At 40.4% G+C, this 24,725-nt stretch overlaps 2 protein-coding genes across 2 annotated transcripts in view; both read right to left on the bottom strand.

The window, feature by feature from the left end:
- The window catches only part of LOC117553075 (beta-galactosidase-1-like protein 2), a 19,589-nt gene extending 16,474 nt beyond the window's left edge, over positions 1-3,115 (bottom strand). The window contains 6 exon segments of the mRNA XM_034226854.1: positions 229-297; positions 299-338; positions 962-1,057; positions 1,631-1,699; positions 2,283-2,468; positions 2,988-3,115. Of these exon segments, the coding sequence (XP_034082745.1) occupies positions 229-297; positions 299-338; positions 962-1,057; positions 1,631-1,699; positions 2,283-2,468; positions 2,988-3,079 (552 nt within the window). The 5' untranslated portion in view covers positions 3,080-3,115.
- A 15,232-nt stretch (positions 3,116-18,347) lies between these two features.
- LOC117553061 lies at positions 18,348-22,994 on the bottom strand. The gene is made up of 4 exons (XM_034226827.1): positions 22,740-22,994; positions 20,854-21,057; positions 19,831-19,944; positions 18,348-19,409 (listed from the first exon to the last, which is right to left on the bottom strand). The coding sequence occupies exons 1-4, from the start codon at positions 22,815-22,817 to the stop codon at positions 18,348-18,350; spliced, it is 1,458 nt and encodes a 485-aa protein (XP_034082718.1). The 5' UTR covers positions 22,818-22,994.
- Positions 22,995-24,725: the final 1,731 nt, after the last annotated feature.

A 24,725-nucleotide genomic window follows, 5' to 3' on the forward strand; every position in this document is an offset into this window, starting at 1 on the left:
AGGTGTAGGATGACGGTCAGGAGGTGAGGCCTCCTTTTATACGGTGAGATGCGCGCGGATTCAGGTAGGCCCGCCCCGGGGCCGGCTACGTCTATAGAAATCTCAGTAGGTGAATGCTTGCATGATAAGGTAGTACCCATAGAGTCCAGCAGAGGGCTCTGCCTGTGCTTATAAAACAAGGGCTACCATACGTAACCCCTCGTTTCAGCTTTAGTGACTAATACTGACCTGCAGTGGAACCACTTTTGGTATGAGTTTGTCAAAGTAAGTATTGACAGCATCAGTGAAGCCTGGGGCAAGTGGTTCTGAGTTTCATGCTGCCATCACGGAGGAGCCAGCTGCAAAGACACAGGAAACAAGAAGCTTAGTTATTCCTGAAGCCAAGAGCAGCCAGAACAACAGAGGCATAGTAAGGCTTAGCATGAATTAATTCAGGAATTTAAGAATTGTAAATTGCTGGACAATGCTGCAATGTCTTCCCTTACAGCAACATGTGATTTATTCAGCTCACTCACCTCAAAAGTAGCAACTTTATGTTTCAGCTAGATTGATTTTGGGCTGCTGATATAAAGTTACATACAAATTAAATACCTTCATTCAACGATATCAACTTTTTGGACCTACTTTGGGTTTGAATGTATATACCCTATTTGTAGTTTATTTAGCGGTAGTAGGTTAGTGGGTATGTCTTTTCTAACGTATTCTTTATAGTTTTATATTGTCTATTTTGTATTTTTTTTAAGTATATATTTACTGTTTGTCTATTTTGTATTTATGTGCATGGACTTTTTACATGCTGCTGTAACAAAACATTCCCAATTTAGGATAAAAAAGTATATCTAATCTAATTCAATTTATCTAAAATCTGCATCCTTGTTTTATACATACAAAGAAATAAATTCTAGATGCAATCCTGTATACATTTAGGCATTCATTTTAAATTAAATGTAAAGAATACTACCTTGGCAGCCCTCCTAGATCCAGCTCAGAGGAAATGTAGGGCCCTGGACGTAAAATCACCCACAGTCCCAGTTCAGCAGCGAGGTTAATATAGGCTCTGAAACCAAGTCGGATAAGACAATGAATTTAAAAACAAGTTTAGACCCAAAGTAAGCTCTATATCGTGTTGTTGTGGGAGTATGAAATGTGCTTTATGAAACTATGACAGGCTTTAGTGTCCCTGTTCACTCGTCACCACAGAGTTGTTAATTGCAGGACAAGCTCATGTTGTCTGGAATATGCTGCTGTTGTCAGGTGGGGCCTCAAGGCCCCCCCTCCTCCGAGACCTGGGGCTTAGATAATGAGAAGAAGAAGAGGAGAGTATTCCCAGCACACCTTAGAGCAGGTAATACTATCAGAGCAGCAGGAGAGCTGGTGCAAGATGTTTTCATTCTTATTAGGGACATATGAACACTGAAAAAACTGAAACGTTGACTTAACTTAATATTATAGCTTTCAACTATCTTAATATAGTTATGTGAAATGTGTTGACAATACACATTTAATTAAAGTCAATGTTTCAGTTTTTTCAGTTTAGGTTGCACATTTGGTTTAATGAAAGCTTGGGCAGCAATCCCATAAGAAATAAAGTGTAGTGATTTATCATGAATTGAATAACAGTCCCCCTTACTCTAAATCCAGCTGTGTGTGGAAGGTGAACACCCCTCTCTCTGGCTGGTGCAGACTCCACGGCACATACCTGCAAGGATACATGATGTTGTTTGTTAACATTCAAGCAGCAGAGGTTAAAGTAGAAGTACCAGGGTGAAGGAATACTGTTACAAGTAAAAGTCCTGTATTCAAAATGTTACTCAAATAAAAGTAGAAAAGTATTAGCATCAAAATATACTTAAAAAAAGTAGTCATTGTGCAGATTGGTCCATTTTAGAATAATATATATATGATATGTTCTATAATGATTGATCATTAAAGTGTTATCAAAGCTGGTAAAGGTGCAGCTAGTTTTAATGACTTTGTATACTGCAGGGTAGCTTGTGAATTTACTCCAGGTGGAACTAAAGACTTGATTATATTTCACATCATTAATCAAAATCTGTAAAGTAACTAAAGGTATTAAATACATGTAGTGGAGTAAAAGAACCCCATTAAACTCTGAATTGGAGTGGAGTAGAAGTAGTACAAAATTCAAATACTCAAGTAAAGTATAAGTCTCAAAATGTTACTTAAGTACAGTACTTGAGAAGATGTACTTAGTTACTTTACACCACTGTGAAGCAGGGACCAGTCTTGAAAAACAATCACATTCATAGTAGTGTTCCTACGTAGTGAGAGTGTTGAGGCCACAAGCCTTCATCTTCATCAGCCGGTCCCTCCAGTAGGCCCTGGGCACCCGGAAATAGTGGATGGATCCCCCGATGATGCGGAAGGGCTCTCCCTCCAGGGTGAGCTGGGACGAGTTGGCGCTCAGACCCAGCTTCTTGCTCATGATCCGCCCCCCTGCTGGCAGCCTGAGAGAAAAGTTCCCGTGTCTTACTCACATAGTGTAGAACATAGGCTATTGTGCTTTGAAAGACCACATGACATGCTAGATAGGAAATGTTTGAGAAACGCAAAACAGCAAGAATATATTTGTATTGAGAAGCAAGAGTGACTCTAACAGATGAGTTCAGTACTTCTTATTAACCTTTTAAACTATAATATACACTTTTTCTCTTGATATGTTGGCATCACACCACTTATGCGGTAGTTAAAGTTGCTTTTATTCTATCTCCCTGTTTTACGCTAGGGTAGCTTTTACCAATAATATGGGCACAATAATAATATTAATCCTAGAGGGATTTACTGTATCTGCGATAGTTTTGGTAGGCTATCAAATCATACTTTTTGTTAAAGCATATCCATATGTCCAGGCCTGCAGCATCGATTTCTTAATTTAGTGGATCCTTTATTCACTGTCGGCACTGCATCAGGCCTACCAGCCTCAAAGTATCTCTAACTGAAACAATAATATTGAAAAATGTACTCACATGAGATATCTGTAAATGATGAAGCCAACAATGCCCAGGCAGATGAGTGCATATTTCCTCTTGTGCCAATTTCTTATCCTCAAAAATGCCATCCAAAGAAAGTGAGATGTTTTATTTGACAGAGGCAGCAGTCAGGTTAAGTCCACAGCAGCATCTGAGCACAGACGATGCTGGTATCAACAAGCACCGCCTCGTGGGAGGGCCTCTGTGCAGAGCTATGGAAATCAAACACACCCTTAACACAACAGGCTTTGCATATGTTTGTATTGCTTCTCTGTCAAATGTATAGACAAGGATGACAAATGTAGTGCATCAAAAATGATTATTTTCTTAATAACAGTCGTTTAATCAAACAAAAAACTTAAAGGTGGGGTAGGTAAGTTTGAGAAACCGGCTGGAGATACACTTTTTGTTATATTCCATGGAATGCTCTTAACATCCTGATAGCAATGAATATCTGAAGTGCTTTGACAAAAAATCCATTAAAAAATTCCATCAGTGGAAGCCGTGGAGCTGTAAAAAGCACGACCAATCATCTGAGCCGGCCCGGCTAAAATAACTGGATGGTCTACCTGCCTGTCAGCCTTCCATCTGGGCACACACTTATCTCCTGCCCTCATTGGTCATGTGCGCGTTCGTGTGTGTTGGAGGAGGGGCTCTGTAAGGAAGTGGCAGATTTTTTCCGGCTGTGTATTTTCTAATTCTAGCGCACTCGAGCCGGTTTCTCCAAAATTACCTACCCCACCTTTAAACTTTAGGTTTATCTAATGTTTAAAAATACGGTACAGCATCCAAATCAGAACACCTTTACTCGTCCCACAGAGGGGAAATTGTTACAACAAAAGTAAAGAGCCAAAGATAGCTTGATATTAATTAGAAGCATACATAAAATATTGAAGATCAACATGGATATTACGCAAAGAACAATAGACAAAATACACATTCAGTACCAGTATTTAAAAAAACAAGTGTAGCATGTATTAAATAAAACAATGTGATAGCAGTGCTGTTGCACAGTTATTTACAGATTTATCACAGAAGTTGAATTGTCTAACTACAAGATAGCAGCCAGTAATAATAATTACGAAGCGGTACATATTTATATATAGCACATCGTTATATTGCACATACTAATATTGTACAACAGGGGTGTTACAGTCTCTGTTGTTATAATATAACAACAGAGACTGTAACACCCCTGTTGTTCCCACGCAGAGCTAGGAAGCAACATTATGGTTTTCCACTATCTGAAGAAACGTTAGCGAAAACAAATTACGTGTGATGGTGCCAGAGTAGGGAGGGACTTCCACAGGCCGGATGAATGCTGATTGGAAGGTCGTGTTGCCAAGAGACTTTATCTGAGTCTGCACACCAACCAAACAGAACCAAGTCTAAACCATGGTATCTCTTCATCTAGTCTTGACCAATCATATATGTACGGGCAATGCCCCGTGTAATAAAATGTATTGTCGCACGAGGTTCGAGGCTCTTTTCCGGAAATAGACTGACGGATTACAGCTTTGCTGTCTGTGAATTCTATGACGTGACGGAGTCCTTGGACAAGTGATATATATTAGTGGTGCCCGATAATTATCGGTCCGATATTAGGAATTATGACGTCATCCCGTTAACCCGATACAAGTATTAATATATATAATATATTAATATATTTTTTGGGTAAAAAAAAGAAAAACATACTGCGGTGTGGGTGGATTGGGATGAGGGGCGCTTGTTTTTCCCTCGGCTCCTCCCGTTTTGCCAGTACTGTGGTATTAGTGGTTTATTAGTGGTTAGGAAGAGGGGAGTTTTTCACAAATCCAGCGCTCCCTAACTCATGCCTGGCTGTGACGTAAATGGTGTGCGGCCGTGAAGCCAGGACAGTAAACAAACATGTCGTCGGTAGTATGGGACTATTTCAAAGTTTCAGAGTTAGATAGTTCGCTTGCTATTTGTATTAACAAATGCAATGCAGAAGTTCCACGAGGAGGGAAAAAGGCAACGAGCTATAATACTTCCAACATGATTAGTCACCTGAAACATCGCCATCGCTACGAATGGTGTGTTAAAAGCGTACGAAGACGCCTGCGCTGCTAAACTAGCGGCGAATCCAAAGCCAGCTGCAAAGGCACCGGGGCTTTTACCTATCGACGAGGCTTTTGAAAAAGGCAAGAAGTTTGCCAGAGACGACCCCAGGGTTAGTTTTGTTCATAGTAGTAATGCTCATGTCATTTGCTCACTACTAGTCTTTTTTTTACCACCAGGAGTGCAAAAACTACAGGTACATTTAATATATATATATATATTATATTATTATCGGGTATCGGTATCGGTCTTGAGAAGCAGGAAGTTATCGGTATCGGTTTCAAAAAAACAATATCGTGCATCCCTAATATATATCTTTTGCTCTCTTTACAATACATAGTTAAACTTAGAAGTTGTCTGTCTTTTCTGGAATTCTGAACCCAACACTCTGCATGATCACCTGCAGCGGTGAGCGGGACATAACACACACTTCAGGTTAGAATATCACACGTAGCTATTTTAATTACCGGCTGCTAATTACCGGCTGCTAACCAGAAAGCCGGTCAGGGACAGTGAGGTGGAACGGTGTTGTTGGACGACAGCGCGTGTATACATCGGGGCTGTGGGCTCAGCCTGTGAGAGATATAACGAGGGGTTACGTATGGTAACCCTTGTTATGTAAGCACAGGCGGAGCTCTCTACTCAGGGCCCTGTCTGTCCTATGCTGCTTGCTGAAGAGAAGTGTAGGATGACAGTCAGGAGGCAAGGCCTCCTTTTATACGGTGGGATGCGCGCGCATTCAGACCGCCCGCCCCGGGGCCGGCTACGTCTAAGTCTAAGTCTCAGTGAATGAATGCTTGCATGATATGATCAAGGGGTAGTACCCATAGAGTCCAGTAGAGGGCTCCGCTTGTGCTTATATAACAAGGATGGCCAATAATTGATTATAAGAAAATACCAAACATTATTCACAAATGTACATCCATCATTTTCCACAGTAAACACTCCAGAGAAAAGAAGTGTTTCTCTCCATCTTTCAGTCCTAAAATAAACAGAATCTTCATGTTTTAGTTTGAGCTTCACATTTTGCAAACTGCCACTGCCTGTGGGAGTGAAATAGCATCAAGTAGATTAGAAACGGGTCACATGTGCGGTTTTCCAATTTTGTGGAATTTTAGGAAACCTCTCGTTTCCCACAGAGCCCCAGAATAATGTGCTAGTCCAAAAACATGCTTGGTTAGTTATTATTTTAAATCATGCAATTACACTGATCACATGCAGACATACATTCACACTAGGGCTGAACGATATACCGTGTCATGGCGATAACCGCGATATGCGCATGCGCGATATTCACACCGCAGGGACGTGCGGTTTTATTCATTTTTTTTAGAAAATGCTAACGCACTTTAGCACAGAATTCAAAATAAAGATACCCTTATTACTTATCGAAACTGCACATACAATATATCCGATTAAAGCTGAGACTCCACAGATTATTTAAGTATAGTATCTAAGCGATCCGATATCGCAACAGGGGATGCAAACACAGACATCACAACACGTACCTTTTACGGAGCTTCTAGGGGAGATCGTCTCACCGTAGCTGTCAATCTGATCAAAAGACGTGTTCAATGGCATTAAAACGAGAAAAAACTCGGCTGAATCGGTTGATCCATAGGTTGATAATGTATATGTGGCTTTGAAGCAATTGTTTATAATCCATAATTCCATTTTTATGTAAAAATCGGAGCACAAAAAGTTAGCTGCTAATGGTAGCCACCAGAGTGTATGCAGCTTCCGGTTTTGGCTACGCGTCATTCTCACTCCTTATTTGGTAATGTGTGTGTGTTAGACTGCGCTGGACTGCCGCATTGCCAAGACCGGAAGCAGCAGCCACTCTGGTGGCTACCATTAGCAGCTAATTTTTGCTCTGCGATTTTTACATAAAAATGGAATTATGGATTATAAATGAAATAATTTGTTTATACAGAGACGTTAAAAACCTATGGATTAACCGATTCAGCCGTGTTTTTTCTCGTTTTAATGCCATTGAACACGTCTTTTGATCAGATTGACAGCTACGGTGAGAAGATCTCCCCTAGAAGCTCCGTAAAGGTACGTGTTGTGATGTCTGTGTTTGCTTCCCCTGTCCGAGTTCGGATCACTCAGTGATGATACTATATACCTAAATAATCTGTGGAACCTCAGCTTTAATTGGATGTGCAGCTACGATAAGTAATAAGGGTACTTTTATCTCGAGTTCTGTGCCAAAGTGCGTTAGCATTTTTCGCTCAGGGGTCATTTAGATGCTTCTTATGAGACTTGTGTTGTGTTTTTGTAAAAATGGTTTGCATCGTCAGTTAGCTGAGATTATTTCCGTTAATCTGGTATAACATATTAATAGGTTCTTAAATATTAAGATCCCCTGAGACACAGTGTCGTGGAAAAAAAAGTAAAGTACCCGCCGGGACTTTGGGGCTTAACAGGTTAAAAAAACGCAATATATACCGCAGGGGGGGGGGGGGGGGGGGGAATCGCGATGTCAGTTTTTTTCAATATCGTGCAGCCCTAATTCACACTCACACTGTCTGGTTGTCAAGTTTGGTCAGGTACACCCCAGAGTCAGTCATTGACAGTGCTTTTCTCAAGTAACACTGTCAGTCAGGATCAAAGGTAATTTGGTCTCAGTGTTTTTGGCCATGTGTCGTGCTCTGCAGAGACTTTGATATTTCAGCATAGGCCAGTATCCAGTATTCCGAAAAACGTTTACCCATTTAAACAGTCGCTGTAGATACCTTGTTTGTTTTAAACATCATAAATACACAAACAACAATGAATACTTACAGGTTGTGTACCCGAATCTCCCGCTGGTCCAGCGGGAGTGTGTGTGTGTGTGTGTGTGTGTGTGTGTGTGTGTTGCATGTAGCAACCGCATGTGTGCAAACTGCCCCGCCCCCTCGCACACAGACGGGGAGAGAGAGATCTCTCGTCAGGATTTGAAAGATCGAAAATACTAAAAATAATCATAGATGCATTCCAAGGTGACAAGTAAAAAAAAAAATAATCCCGTCAAAAATGATAGTGCGCGATTAATTTCCCTAGGGAGACAATAGTCTGTGGCACAACCGCGCCAAAATCCCACAATGAAAACAGCTGCTTACCTGCAGCCAGAAAAATACTGGTCGGTCTGCGCTATGGATAAATGGCTGAAACGTCCGCTTGCTCTGGATTCAGGCCAGGGTTCAGAGGAGCCTGCCGAGAAACGTAAGAAAGAGGCCAAACTGAAACCAAGGCAGTAGGCCTACAGTGAAACATATATATTATTTGGATTCATTTATATTTCTGCGGACCCACCGCAGCCTCAGTGCTTCTTTTGCGGTGAAGTCCTGGCTAATAGTGCGATGAAGCCAGCGCATTTACAGAGACACCAGAGCACCGAACACTCGGGAAGTGTCGATAAAAGTGAAGAATTTTACAGACGAAAGCTGTCGGAATGTAAGTCGAGCCAGACAGTCATGATGAAAGCCACGAATGTGTCAATGAAAGCACTCGAGGCATCTTACGCCGTGTCCCTGCTTGTGGCTAAATAAAAAAACCTCATTGAGGAGCTCATTCTCCCTGCAGCGACTACGTTGGCCGTAAATATGATAGACAAGAAAGCAGCCGAAGCACTCAAGAAAGTTACCCTGTCGAATAACACCGTATACCGTCGGATCAATGATATGTCTGTTAATATATTTGGACAAGTGGTGAACAAAATAAAACTAGCCAGTCAGTTCGCTTTGCAGCTGGATGAAATTACAGATATGAGTGGAGAAGCGCAGCTCCTGTCCTTCGTGCGTTACAAAGCAACACATCCTCACTCCCAGGTCGGCCTATGTTGACGTTATGTCAAGTCCCCTGTCGGCTTTTTTCAACGCAAGGGGGGGGCCCTTAGCGTCCATTTTCAGCTTTCCGGGATGTCCATATGCTTCTATGGACGCTCATGGAAGCACGGCATTCGTTTGTGTCGGCTGCCCTTAAAGGCAATGTGAGCGTCCATTCTCATTGGATAACGGATAATTGTACACCCGGAAGTAAGTATTCCCCTTACTGTCGATTGATTTTACAGTGATATCTGCTCTACTCATCGACTAAAAAACACCAGATTATCCTTGTTAATTACACAACATTGATTGGTTTAAATTGTGTGCAATGCTTTTGTATTTTTCCCCTTCGATTCGGAGAAACAAATATTTTTTCGGAGTAAAGGATGGCAGAAGACACTACACTACCCAGAATCCCCAGCTATCGTTTGGACTACACCATGTGCTCTGTTTGACGTCACGTGATCTTCAAATTTCTCCCTGCAGAAATAAAAAACATGGCCGAACTTCGTTTTATTCTTGGTGGAAAATGCCTATTTTAAAGTTAGTTTGGCCATTAAAATGCGTTTTGATGTCATTTGATGCGAGAAATACGAGTTGTTATTTCAGATTTTGTGTGCAGTGGATGTACATGATCTTTAGTTTGTTAGTTATTACGAAGATTACTTCAGGAAATTGCGTCCATAACGTTTTCATTGTTACCAAGGTGGTTGCTAGGGACGCTGCTATCGATATTATTTCTGTTATGTTGTGTAACTGTTTAATGGTGTTATCTTTATTGCTACCCCCTTCCCCGTCAATGTATAGTGTTGGTCCACAGCGCAAACATATTAGTTTAACAAAATCCGCATCTAAAGATAGCCTACGTTATTTCCCACTGTGCAATTCCAGTCTCACATCTCACAGCACATCGTCATTAACAAATACCGGAAACAGACCGAAAACATTTTTTTTAAATAAAACAATACTTTATTCCGAGTGTGCTTGCTTTTCTCTTTGAAAGTCATTACATAACGGCATTGTAATACACGGTTCGGCTGCATTAAATATTACATATCTGCCGTAGTTCTGTATTTATAGAGCCCTGATGAGAAGACTTCTAGACAAACATGAGGAACTGAAAACGTGACGTGGATCATAAATATATCAGCCATTAAACAACATCTTACATTTCTTTTCACACAATACGTCTCCTTGCAGTATCAACACTAATTCGGCTGACTTTTATATTTGATCCAATTGGTAGATAGGCTGTATTTACACCATAAAGGTGCACAGCTGATATACAAGGGACACCTAGTGGTTAAAGCATGTTATTGAATTTCATTATTTTTATTATTAGATATTAATAGGATCCCTATACAATATATTCATTCATTCATTACTCGTTATTCTCTACTAATAGTTAATTAAAGACTGTATATAATGACTATTTTGCACATCCCTTTCAAGATTTCATGATTTTCTAAGGTTTATTGACATATCATATAGGCCTACACAACTATGGTGTAGTTATGCATTGAATGAAAAACTTGGGTCGCAGGTTCCTCAATAGTGCATTACAAGACATCTATCAATATTTGTGCATACCTCCAGCAATGTTAACTATGTTGAAGCACTTATTTTAACTGATATTATACATAATGTATTATACTCTTATAAGATGTATGTAGATATTTCATCTCCGGCCTTGTCCGGTATTGAACAATCAATAAATAAAGAACACAGAATTGTTGAATATAAAACACAGAATTTGTGTGATTATACTAAATGATTTACAAATAAACACCACTGCATATTTAACTGTTACACATGCTGATGTGATACAAATGTTCCAACTTGGGATCAATAAAGTATATCTTATCTTAAGCTGATCGATGGCTACTGCCATATTTGCAAAATTTGCCTCTGAACCTTGACAAGTGCATGTTTCAGGCTTATCAAATGATGTAATGTTATCAATTAACAACATGGGTCACAAACATAAGACCAGCTGTTAAATAAAGCTCTTCTGACCTTAGCTGGCATGTGTGTATATATATTAATGCTGCCCATTATGGGCACAAGCAATTTTCACCCATTTATTAATTATATGTTTTAAATGTGAGTGTTTCCTATCCCCTGAACCTCCAGGGATGTACACAGTTTAATACTGACAACTTCTTATTATGGGAAATACAAAAACGTCTTTTAAAACTACAACTCCCAGTAGAGACGTGCCATAGATAGAGAACATGTTGCGAAACAGAATAGCCAGCATGTGTAGTTCTGGGGACGGGGTGGGGGAGGGGGGGGGACGCGGTCAAATCCAGTTTTGGATAGTCTGCCGTGATTCCATCCCATTTCAAGTGCTGTTCGAGGCTCGGCGTAACCCTCGGAGCACACTCTCCAATCACAGAGCTTGAGGACTATCACGGGGTTTGTCAAACAGAGCACATGGTGTAGTCCAAACGATAGTTAGGGATTCTGGGTAGTCTAGTGTCTTCTGCCATCCTTTACTCCGAAAACATATTTGTTTCTCCGAATCGAAGGGGAAAAATACAAAAGCATTGCACACAATTTAAACCAATCAATGTTGTGTAATTAACAAGGATAATCTGGTGTTTTTTAGTCGATGAGTAGTGCAGATATCACTGTAAAATCAATCGACAGTAAGGGGAAATACTTACTTCCGGGTGTACAATTCGTAAGAAAGGTAAATCCCGACATTAAATGGATGCATTGTATTATTCATCGTGAAGCATTAGCGAGCAAGAGGATGAGCCCTGATTTAAAGGGGACCTATCATGCAAAATGCACCTTTGGACGTCTTTTATACATGAATATGTGTCCCCGGTGTTCCAGGGAACTCACCAAGTGTCAGAAGGGAAAGCAGCATCACCCAATTCTTTGATGTGTGGCACATAGAAAAAGGTATTTTTCTTTATATTAATTTCCATGTAAATAAATCGATTGTAAATACAATCATTATTTTATTTAGACACAAACCCGGCTTCCTACAATCACATTAGTATAATAATATTTTGAGTAAACTTGTATGTATATTAACTACATGTTAAATGTATTTATTAGGGATTTCTAAGCAACTGGAGAAGGCTGCAAAAAAGAAGGACTGCGAAAAACTTCGAGGGTGGGTGAAGAGTATAAGAAACCACATATACTGGACTGCAGCAACCTCCACCACCGGGCCTGAGAGAGTGGCCAAATGGACTTCCATCCTGAACCACGTGCAGGATATCCACTCTCATGCTGACCCCCTGTTCCCCAAGTGCCTTCATCCACTGCGCATTGCGCAATACCAATGGATGGCTGCAGGTATGTTGTTCATAAACCATATTACATTACTCCTCTATAAATATTTGTAAGGGACAACTATTGAATACAGGATGTTGTCAGACACAATCTATAAAGCATGACAATTCAAATATGACTTTGATTTTCAAATTCTTAGGAACGCCGGCCTTTCACAAGCTGGAGACAATTCTCTCAACCAAGAGGATTTTGAAAGCTGTGGCCAAACTCAGCCCCACACCACCAGACTTCATCTTTGGAGTCATTCCATGCCGTCATCCTGCGCTTTGCTCCAAAGAATGTTGTGTTTCCATTTCTTGGAATGTTGTGCAGGTAAAATAAACCATAGTTACTTACTAATTAGTGACAATTTGTACATCCTTTGCTATTATTTACATTTTTTTTTTACTCATGGCGGAAATGAAAGACTGTACCTGGCAGCCCTGCATTACAATGAAAACGCTGAGCGTGCACAAGCCACTACATCCACTGGAAACCCTCTGTATAAACTGCAGTTCCCAAAGGCCAGGAAGGGAGAATGCAGAGCAAAACCAGTAAAGACTGACCCCACATTCTGTAAGTGTTTAAAATATTTATTATACAACTATTTACAAATATAAAATAAATAAATTAAAAAGAACTTTCAGTTTTGTACATGCATATACTAATGTAAACCACATTTTTTGTTGTGCTTTTTTTAACATTGCACAGGCTACGTGGCCAACTTGATGGACCTCATCTTCGACCAAGTCTTTGTGGACCCTGCACCATTCACACAGGAGCTTTTGAAGATACCCATCCCAGAGGACCTGTGTTCCCAATATGAGCGACCTGACAGGGAGGAGGTCATCTCCGGGTATGCTACTCGGTTCAATTTGGCTTCTGTCTGAACCCAACATAGACATTTCGCGGATCAGGAAACTCTCTGCGAATCCTGAGGACAACGCAGGCCGGAATCACCACTCTGATCCTGCGTCCAAGGAAGCCCCAGCACCAGCTCACAAAGCTTCTGTAGGCTAGATACCTGTGACGCCTGAAATCATTAAAAAATATATTTAGTGTCATTTATATATAATACAAGTACATTTAGTTTTTTTTTATGGGTTCAAAGAACCGTTCAGTTTGACAATAAAGTTCCGAGTTGATATCAAATGTGTCGTGATTATTCATGTTTGGATGGGTAAAGAATATTCTGATTTCAAAAGCATAAGGTTGTGTGTGGACTTTTTTTGTCGTACACTTGGGTGTGTTATGCCATTGCTGTGTAATAATATATATATATAATAGTACATGTACAATGAAAGATTGCATAAAGCCATATACACCAGTATTTATTTCCATGAACAATATTAGCATTCGTTTTACAATTTCAGTCAAAACAAACAAACCACTCACTGCTCTATTTGCCTCAACTGTAGTCCACCATGTTCAGCTCTGTAAATATTCAATGCATTCTGCAGGGAGAACACATTCAGGCACACAGGCTCCAATCCAGGATGGTCCACCATACAGGTTACAGAGTCCTCAAGTTCCTCTATCCGTCTTGACACCTAGTGTGATAAACATATATTGAATGACATGTGAAAAATGTATTCTCTAAACAGACAACTTAGTGAAGCTATCAAAAATGTTACCTGTGGTATCTCCATGTAGCACACATTCTCCGGTTCAGAAGGCATCGTGGCGCAATTTGCACATGTACACCTGTAGAAAGAAGTCAATAACTGAGCTTTTAAAAACACATGAAACTACACACATTGCTGACAACTGAGGTGTTGTTGGAGTTATACTTTTTATCACCCTAAGTTATTGAACTTTCCAACGGTTGTTGCACGATGTTGGAAGAAAAGGGCTGTAAACTATTAATAAACGCAATGAGGCCATTGTATATATGCTGAAAATATGAATGTCTCCCTTATATGTATTGCTGTTTTTGCGTTACAAACTATAAGTTACAAACTGTACACATTGCATTCTTGTTAATTAGCCAACATATGAACGGAATAAGTAGCAAGCATCGTAACAGAGTAAAATAAATAGGGACAACAGCTTGTCAACTAACCATTCAGAAACGTCCTGCTGCAACCGAGATGTTTGCACCTCCACCAAAACCTCCGCTGCTTCAGGGTCAGTCTCTGGATCAAATTCATAATATGCTTGAACACATGCATTGCTCTGAGATGACATGTTTATTCCACACGTAATCACAGCAAGCATGGTAACGTGACTCTCGCCGGCGCATGCCCCGCTCTTCTGCAGGGGGGCGTGGTCAGCTGCTGCTCAGAATTTTCAAAGACAGGCTTGGAAAAGAGCGAAAATGAGCGAAACGAGGCATGGCTAAAAAATGATCCGTTTGGTATTTTGAAAAATAAAATGTATAAATATACCTTATATAGGTATGGTCATACACTATATCATTTAAATATAGCATGATAGGTCTCCTTTAAGTGCTGTTATGGATGATGCTGTGAAGATGATACATTTCATCCAATCTCGGCCATTGAATCACAGGCTGTTTGAAACTCTTTGTCATGAGAACGGCACAGAGCACGATCAGCTATTGCAGGGGTGGCCAACCAGTCAGAGGTTAAGAGCCACATTTGTTCTATGTTACTTCAAAGAGCCACAACAAACACACAGTCACTGATACCGCTTGTTTCAGTTTTTTGTTTACTGGAGACAAGATTTCAACCACGTCACTGATGCATTTTTGTGGCATTGGGATATATATTTTTTAAATCCTCTGGAGCAGAGAGAGGAGCTGTGGATTATTGATTAATGCATCAGTGTTTCTTAGGGTCAAAAACACTAAACTCACAACTTAAAATGAAAGCGTTTAGTTTATTTAATAAAAGAGCACATGTTCAATGTGAAAAGTGACAGTAGTTATAGATTATTTGCAATTTGGTGCTATATATATATATTTTTTTTTAATTATATATTTTTTTTAAACACCTTGAATTTCAGGGGGTGCGCGGGGCTCCGTTGGCGGGGCGCAGCGCCCCTCCAAGACAATGGTAGGGGAAACACTGGATAATGTTTAATCAACGATAGGTTTTCCCCCCCTCAAAAGGTGATTGTTTCACTGCATCGCAGGTATTATTGTGATTGGCTCTTGGGCCACATCAAAATTATACGCGCTGTCATCCTCTCATACTGACACCACACATACACCACATACATAACACGGGACAAAAGTAACGGAGCGATTTTATCCGAGCCCAAACAACTTTGACCGGCCAAATTACGTCAGAATTATCAGCATTCAATACTTAACAGACCTACTAAATATCAGGTTTAACTGTCAGGAGTAGTGTTGTCACGATACCAACATTTTGGTTTTGATACCAAGTCAAGAATTGCGATTCCGATTATTTTTCGATATTTTCTTTAAAAAAGGGAAACGGTCTTAAATGTAATTATTGTGCTTTATTTCACACCAGAACCATAACCATAACACACACTTTTAAACAATGAGAACAATAAATACAATAAATGACAAGAATTCGTATTAAATAACATTAATAAATGTCTTACAGACAGGCCTCGTGGTGTCCGTAGGCTTGCCCTCACTGTCAGAGATATAGCTAAAATACATCCAAATGTAGCTTCTGGCGTCTTTTTTGTCAACAAGCCGAGGCGCAGCGGCAGTTGCACTCCCACTTGCAGCCATGCTTCTCGTTTTCTCACATGCTCTGGCAGCTAGCGCGTGCACGAGAGAGGGGAGGCACTTAGAGCGTGCTTGAGAGGGGAGGGACTGCAGGCACGGCTGCAGTGCAGGGAGTGGAAGCAGAGCGCTGAACACACACGGCTCTTATTAAAACGGCGCTTTCTCACCGGAGTACTTTTCCCCGTTATTCTTAAAGTACCGATACTAATGAAACGGAGGAATCGTAACGTTTTTAACGGCAGGGTATCGCGGTACCTTTCAAGTATCGGTACACCGTGCAACACTAGTCAGGAGTCTACGGAGCCCCCTAGGGGACATGGAGAAGAAAAAAAAAAATTCTGAAAAAAAAATAATAATAATGTTTTGCGAGATATCGCAATACTTTTGCGAGATCTCGCAATACTTTTCATTCAGGTCAATGTACTTCCGGGTCAGTTCAGCGACACAGAAACCACAACAATGGAGCAGTTAATCGATTTTTACTTTGAGCTTGGCCTAAAATATAAAGACATAACATCAGTGCTTGGCAATAGGCACAGGTTTATCATAAGTGAAAGACACCTCAAGAGGATACTCAGAGCGAGGGGACATTCACGTCAACATGCATACTCTGAGCTTGCGGTCCTGGTGGATTTCATTCGCAACCAGTTACAGTACTCTGGGCAGCTTCATGGGTACCGCTGGATGTACGCAAAATGCAGAGTGCATGCACTGCGTGTGAGGAAGGAGGATGTGCGCTTGGTACTGAAGGAGCTGGATCCCGGAGGAGTGGCATTAAGGCAAGCAGGACGACTCAGACGAAGGCGTTACTTCTCCAAAGGGCCAAACTTCATCTGGCACCTGGATTCCTATGATAAACTGAAGCCATATGGCATTTGTATAAATGGATGTATCGATGGGTATTCAAGAAAAATGATCTGGCTTAATGCCTACACAACAAGTAGTGACCCAAAGTTGATTGGGGGATATTACATGGAAGCAGTGCAGCGTTTAGGGGGCTGCCCTAGACTGGTGAGGGGCGATCTTGGAACAGAAAATGGCTATGTTCGAGGCATTCAGCGTTTCCTCGTACCTACTCGCCCAGATGGCAACCATGAAAGCTACTTGGAGGGAGCCAGCACCGCCAATCAACGAATCGAATATTGGTGGGGTTTTCTTCGCAAAGAGTGCGCAGAGTTTTGGTTGTGCTTTTTTTGGAGACCTCAGAGACAACGGGCATTTTAATGGTGGATTTCTGGACAAAAGCCTCCTTCAATTTTGTTGCATGGGACTCATCCAGGTGAGTTAATACATTGTGTGTATGCGCTGTGCGTGTGAGTTCAGATGGAGAGAGGAGAGAAAAAGTAAGAGACAGAAAGAGAGGAGAGTGTGAAGGAGACAGAGAGGAGAGTGTGAAGGACACAGACAGAGGGCGGGGTTTGTGGTTATGTGTGAATGCCATAATGTTGTTCTCTATTTAAGTTGATGCATATGTACAGTTCTTACTAAATGTATTAATACATTATTTTTGACAGGATGAGTTGGATGACACTGCACAGGTTTGGAATGCGCACACCATCAGGCCGTCGAGAAACCTCAACGTCCCCAGCGGTCGGCCAAATGTGATGTATGCTGTGCCTGACCTTTACCGGACAAGAGACTACCTTTCCCCTGTTGAAGACGAACACGTTCAACTGTGCAAAAATGAATGTGTCTTTTGGCTGGCCATACCATGTGATCCAGATGTGTACGAACTATGCCACATCTTTATGGGCGAGTCCCATCGGACTCCACCAACAGACCCATATCAGGCTGTGAACTTGTATATGCACCTAAGAGAGGCCATCAGTGCATCTCTCTAAATCAGTACAAAATTCACTCACCTGCAGTGCGCCTCCCCCACTTACATTGCACATTATGTATAAGTCACTTCATATGCACACGATTTCTGTTTCTTAAAAAAATAGCATTGAGTTATAATTCGGTACCATGTTAAGTTGGCAGTAAATGAAAGTGATATGTTGGTAATATCATGTATATATCACGGCCAATTGTGCATATTAGGGCTTGTAATTAGAGGCTAGTCTTTTCAGGCCACATTTCACATTTTCAACATCGGCTTTTTGCAAACAGGATCTAACAGAACTATTTTCCACATTCAATTTCAAACATTGTTTTTCCGAGAGTTATCAAAAAGGACTGACTCTTTAACACCATAACATCAACAATTCGACCAGTGACGGACAACACCGTTTAGTTTTCTTAGTTGCAAAAAAAAACACACAATATTAATCTCAGCCTCTAAACTGGGTTAGGATCAAACTGATAAAAATAAAAACTGCAGTCATTCTCAAAGCGTATAAAAAAAAAAGGTAATATCCTTGTTAAAGCAGAAAATAGAATTGCAGACTGCTCATTACACGGTTCAGTGCATCAGTTGTTTCAATGACAAAACAAACAACAAAAATATCAAATCAAAATAATATTCCAAACTGTTACTATTAGGCCTGATAACGACTGCTCTCAAGTTCAAAGAATATCCATTTCAAAGAAGTTGCTGGACAGGATATTGTCAAATTCCGTGCGAAATTCAGGGAAAGAGCTGTAGGTACACGGTATTTCAAGGGTAGCTCCACAGGTATGAGCAACAGGCCTTCTGCTGAGCCCAGTTTCAGCATTAAAGCACACCCCAATTCTGTCAACACATATGACAGAAGAACCAGTGCAGAAACGCAGGATTTGTTCAGCTTTGGCTTGGTCAGCATTTTTCACATATCGTTGGAGATGGTTGAAAGTTGTCTGTTCTCTCTGAGACAACACCACGTTGGTTGTTTCAAACAGTTGGGACACTCTTCTGCCTGTGGCTTTCTTCTTCTCATACAGAGACAACACACTGTCCTTGTCTGGCAGTTGCAACTGTACAAGTGACATGGGTGTCAAGAAGCAATCAACGATATACTTTGGCTCTTGGAGAATGGCTTTATGAGCCATTGTTTCTATGGCAGGCTCCATGTTGTTCTTTGCAGGTAGGAAATGGGAACCCATCCTTGTGAAAAGGTCGAGCAAGTCCTCTTCATCACTCTCCTCCATTGTGCCCTGGAGAGCCTTCTCCACAGCTGATTTCTCAACAGGAGAGAGGTAGTTGAGAAACGATGTCATCAGGATGTCTACATCAACGGAGTGGACTCCATGAATGCAGGCTACAATGAAAGCCTTTGATAGCCTCACTGGCATGACACCATGGTCCAGTAATCCTTTCACCCAGATCCGTCCAACTGCTTGCCATTCAGCCTCACAGAAATCTGGCCTCAGCCTTGGAACTCGCTCTGCTTCCCCTTCACACGTTTCAAGAAATTGCTCCCAGAATGCAGTGTAAACCTCCCTTGATACTCCATTATCATCAATAGCTTTTTCATTTACAAAGTCCATCTTTAGAGTCAAATGTATTATGCTACTGTCCATAAATACAGCCAAAAGATCTTCAACAACCTTTGTCCTGTGAATTGATGCACGTTGCGTGCTCTCTGGATTTCCTGAGCCGTGAGCTGAGGTTGATGGGGATAGTTGGCTGCTCGAATTTAAAAGCAAATCCTGTAGTAGAAGAACGAAACATACAAACACACACAACAAGATTGGTCAATGAATGAAGCAGAGGCCAAAATGTCCTAATTGTTTAAATGTTCAGTATGAATCAAGGTCCATATAATATTGGATTCTATGTTTTTCCCATAATGCAACTCAAAAGCTATTTTTTACAAGACCTTTTTTCCAACTCCACCACACCTCCAGTTTGTAACACAGACTTTCGATTTGTTGTCTTCAATTCAAAGCCGAGGTAACACTGACAACTTCAGTATGACATCATCAAAGTTACTTATTTTATACCTGACCGAGCTCCTCCAGAGCTCTCAGGACAGTATACAAATGTTTTACAGGCCACAGTTATGTGAAATGTTACAAGAGCGGTAGTTTAAAGGATGTGTTCAGGGTTTCTTGCAGTGATGCATCTTACCTGTGATGTTTGCACTGTATCCTCATGTATGGACACATGTGCCGAAGGCAGGCCAAAATCAGAGGACAAGGGGAGTTGTAAATCCTGCATTGGTACTCCATTCATCTCCGCACTCTGAAGGATGAATTAAGTATGTTATTAATTGACAGCAGACACTTTGAAGTCTTAGACGTTATTGCAGACCGTAATTTACAAAAGTATTTCCGTAATAGTCTTCAACATCATCTTCTATTTAAAACCAGAAATACTCTGTAAAAATTACACTTGGAAAAAAGAAATGGAAAAAGACAAACCTTCAATTTCAGAGACAGAGTATAATAAAGTCACAAATCAGTGTTTATAAAAACTACTGCACAATCACAAGTCAAAAGGACTCTGTTGCTTTCCACTTCTACTGCAGCTTGCTAAATAACACCATTTATTTTAATACAAGTTGTGCATGACTTTGCTATACCACTATACACAACAAATGGTAGTTTGATATAGAAATTATCGTAAAAAAGGAGAATTGTGAAGTTGTGCATGCCACCATGTATGGCTTATGAGTGCAAAATTAAAATCTTTGTGGAATTCCACAGGTTTTCATCAGGTCTTGTTTGGTTTGTTGAAATGTGAAAGGTTCTAAAGCAACATAAACTATTAAATGTTAACCAATTTGCTATGGCAAAATGAAGCTCTAAATATACATGGGGTGAGCTAATATTTCATTAAGTACAGTAAGCGTTTCACAGCACTGTAGGTTATTTCATTCGTGTGTCCAAAGAAGAATCGGGGAACAGAATACATGACATAAAAATAAAAGGACATGGTACATTTTTTTCAAAGTAGGAATGCACATTTGAGTTTTTTTATTAATTGAATCGAATTTACTGACTATTGAAATCTAACAAAAACTACAGTATGTAATTGATTGAATTGAAGTAGCAATACATTTCTCAATCTTTTCTGTGTTTACTGGTTTGGTTTTAATACATATATTTGCATTTCTACCCCCTTACCCAAAAACGTTCCTAATCACATTACCTGAGTGACATCCTCATGTGTGACGTCATTCCATTTTATCACAACTATCTCATCACCACCTGCTCCCCAAAGATCATCTTCCGGATCCCATAAAAGTGTATCTGCCTCGTCTGTTGGGGTTGAATGGGAGCGATGTGATTGTCTTGGACCTTCTGCTGTCACAGTGTCAGAGGTTGATCTTTGTTTTTTGGATCTTGGTTGTATCTGGAAATGCAACAAAAAAACAACTTTTGTTGTCAGCAGTAATTTGTAATAATGGCAGGGAGAAAAACATGTTTCACAATTAATATCAAATGGTGTGCAAAAAAATACATACGACTACACATTAGCCTATTAAGCATAAAGGTACTGTACAATAACTTTGAGATATTCTTCAATCTTCCCTCAGAGTCTCTAAGATAAGTGATGTGTTTCAAAGCATTACAAATAAAAGTATGAAATTGCAAAAAAATATGCAACACAAAGAAATGAATGCGTCTGACCACACATGTCAACAACAAAGTCCTGGAAAAATTGAAACATACAGAGGTGAAGGTATGTTGGTAACGCCTTGGACAAAAGTGTGTGCTAAATAGGCCTACCATAACTATAGCTATGTAGAAAGTTGCTGACAAACTGTGGTGACTGATGGCACACAATGGAACCTTTCTGTTTTATGAAATCCATGTACATCATTTTTTTATTTAGTTATTACCTGAAGTTTAATATTCAAGCACTATCTCTTTCCATCTGTCCCTGTCATTAAAGTTACTTTATATTTCCTACTGCCACAAACCTGATCGCTATTGTCGCTGTCAGATGAATATCCACGCTCCGGCAGATCTGTAATCAATTCATCTGCATCAACAGATCCATGTGCGTCTGCTCCCTCAGTGATGTCAACAGATGAATCTACAGATAAGGAATCTTCACTAACTGTTTCTACCTCAGATGGGGATTGATCTGTTGGGTGGGCTTCTTCTTTTGTGGATATGTAAAATCTAAGCAGCTTCAGTTTGGTTTGTTCATAAAGTCTGCCAACAGTGTCATCTGAAGGGATCTGGTTTCTTTTAAAATCACAGACTTCAAAGGTAAAGTCTTCAACTCGCCCTTTTGTTGAGTGGCCATTTGGGAAGAATAGCTTCTTTCCCATTTCCAAAATCTGAGCAACAGTTGTTGTTTTTTCCACCGATGCATGTCTTGTTCCCCCGCCATTGCAGGTCCTCACTTGTTGGTATTCCTTATTGTGAAAATGAAGCCATCCTATTTCAATCTTCCTGGTAGTCTTTTCTGCTGCATTATTTATTTGTCTTGACATCCCTTCACCTTCTTTTTGAAACACACCTGATGCACCACACAATGCTCCTTTTGTTTTTGATTTACTTTTCCGTGCTCCTATTTTATCTCTTAATGTCTGTAGAAGAGTCTCTTTATCTGTGCTGCACTTTGTTTGTTGACAGAAGGAGAGGACAGCTACTCGGTCACCGTATGAAGTGATATACTTTGCCATTTGTTCATCATTCATGATGGTTAGCACTGCCTTGTCAACCTGCAAAAATAAAATAGCTAATACATTACCAAAAACCATTCTTATGTGTACCACAAATAACGCATTTTTTGCTAGGTAGCAAGCTAGTTACTACACAGTACTAACGTCACCCTACCTAACACTTAACTTGTAAACAAACGGAGCTTATCAAATTCAGAAGTCAGCATTAAACTTTTTACAGAAGGATTTTTTAAAGCTGCACGGTACATGATGAGAAAAACACACAGTTTACTGTGTCACTCACGTTCGTATTAAAACTGCCATGCTACCTCCATATTACTTATAAAGTGTTTGACTTTTCCAGGCTCTGTGTTGTTATGGTAACTTATTCCGTGAATTGACTGAATGTTCTACCCACCTTGTCACTTTGCATTTTCATGATGTCCTCTTGTGGGACCTCTCTCGAACGAAGAAACCTTTCCAAATCCTCCTCCATGACTCTTTCATCTGTTACAAGCTTCCCCAGAGTACTGTAGGTTGCCGAACTGAACCGGCCGGAAGTACATTGCGCTAAACGAACATTTTAGCGGGATCTCGCAAAGGGATTTTGCGAGATCTCGCAAAAGTATTGCGAGATCTCGCAAAGGTTTTGCGATATCTCGCAAAAGTATTGCGAGATCTCGCAAAGGTTTTGCGATATCTCGCAAAAGTATTGCGAGATCTCGCAAAGGTTTTGCGTTATCTCGCAAAACATATATATATTTTTTTTTCAGAATTTTTTTTTTTTTCTTCTCCATGTCCCCTAGGGGGCTCCGTAGGAGTCAGTGTCTCTCCCCCAAACTCACACATATAAAATTCGATATGAACTGAAGAGCCGCATGAAACTAGGCAAAGAGCCGCATGCGGCTCGAGAGCCGCGGGTTGGCCACCCCTGAGCTATTGCTTCACACAGACGTGCGCTGGCTGTCTCGTGGGAAAACGCTACTGAGACTTTATGAACCTTGCAATGAAGTTTTTGTGTTCTTGACGGAGCATCTGCATCCTCTTGCTGTGCAGCTTGAGGATGACAAGTGGGTGTCGCGCCTGGCATATCATATATATAGCAAAGATAAGTTGATTATTTTGATTTCATATGTATTTATTTGATTATATTATTTATTTTCAAGGCAACATATTTATTTTTATTGAGTGATTTAAGTTAAAATTAAGAAAATGCCTGAGAATTAGATGTTCAAATTAAGGAGATGAAATAAAGTTATTTTCATTCAATAATCAGTTACGTTCTACTTGTGAAGGATCATCAGCACGTATGAGTGAGGGGGTACTCATGGTATGACAAAAGGCTCAGGGGGTACACACAGGGCCGGCCCTTCCCACTGGTGAACTAGGCGGTCGCCTAGGGCGCCAGATCTGGAGGGGCGCTGCGCTGGGAGAAAAAAAAAAATTAATAAAAAAGTTTTATTCTCCCTAATTGTATGCCCTTGATGTAATACGTTTACATTAATAATTGAATAAAGTAAACACCCTTTGCACCCCGGGCCGGCGGCAACATTTAGCATTTGCCCTGTACGATGGGCGCTGTCCAAGCCTTCAGGGGCAACGGGAAGGAAACGGAAAAAAGAACAGGAGGAATCGAAAGTCAAAGACAGAGGTACGTCGGCTTGTGCAAAAAAGAAAAAAGTCAGTATGTACTGTACCGTTAGACATTTGATTTTAAGCTAGCTAGCTAGCTAAGGAGGTAGCCTGCCCATGATACAGCTTTGATGCCATGCTAGCCGCGAGCCTCTGATACAGAATGATAAATACAAATGATTTAAAGTTTTTATTTATGTGTTATTATTCTTATATAATCTTTTTGTAAATAATATACTACTTTTCTATTGTGATAGCTGTAAATTGATCCTCCAATAGTGTTTAATTTGTCAGATAGTTTATTTTCACGGTCAACTTGTGTGAAAATATATATATATATATATTTATTTTTCTGTTTATTTTCTGCTCTTTTTAATGTCTAATCATTGTGCAATGCTTTGTTTTATATGCTTCTGTAACGAAATAATGTGAATGTTAGCCAGAAGAAAGCTATCTGGATAACTGCTCTTTTGTATAAAGTGAGGCTGACCAGCCAATATGGGCATGTGTTATTATTTACATTACATGTCATTTGTTAGACGCTTTTATCCAAAGCGACTTACATACATTCAGTACTGTGGACAATCCCCACAGGAGCAATTTGGGGTGAAGGGTCTTGCCCAGGGACACAACGACATGCTGACTGCAGTGGGACTCGAACTTGCTACCCCCTGATTCAAAGTCCAGACCTAACTTTTATATAGGCTAGTTGTGAACTTGCATACAGCTGAGGCAGATTGCAGCAGTTATTTTTGCCTGACTGTATATACAT

Source organism: Gymnodraco acuticeps, unplaced genomic scaffold, assembly GCF_902827175.1.
Source record: "Gymnodraco acuticeps unplaced genomic scaffold, fGymAcu1.1, whole genome shotgun sequence".
NCBI classification, from domain to species: domain Eukaryota; kingdom Metazoa; phylum Chordata; class Actinopteri; order Perciformes; family Bathydraconidae; genus Gymnodraco; species Gymnodraco acuticeps.

Excerpts from the sequence above, each read along its gene's own strand:
- LOC117553061 (XM_034226827.1), bottom strand. The coding sequence starts at position 22,817 with ATGGAGGAGGATTTGGAAAGGTTTCTTCGTTCGAGAGAGGTCCCACAA. Across the intron at positions 21,058-22,739 it reads TGAAAATGCAAAGTGACAAG|ATACAACCAAGATCCAAAAA; the intron begins GTGGGTAGAACA and ends TTGCATTTCCAG. Across the intron at positions 19,945-20,853 it reads CACATGAGGATGTCACTCAG|AGTGCGGAGATGAATGGAGT; the intron begins GTAATGTGATTA and ends TTCATCCTTCAG.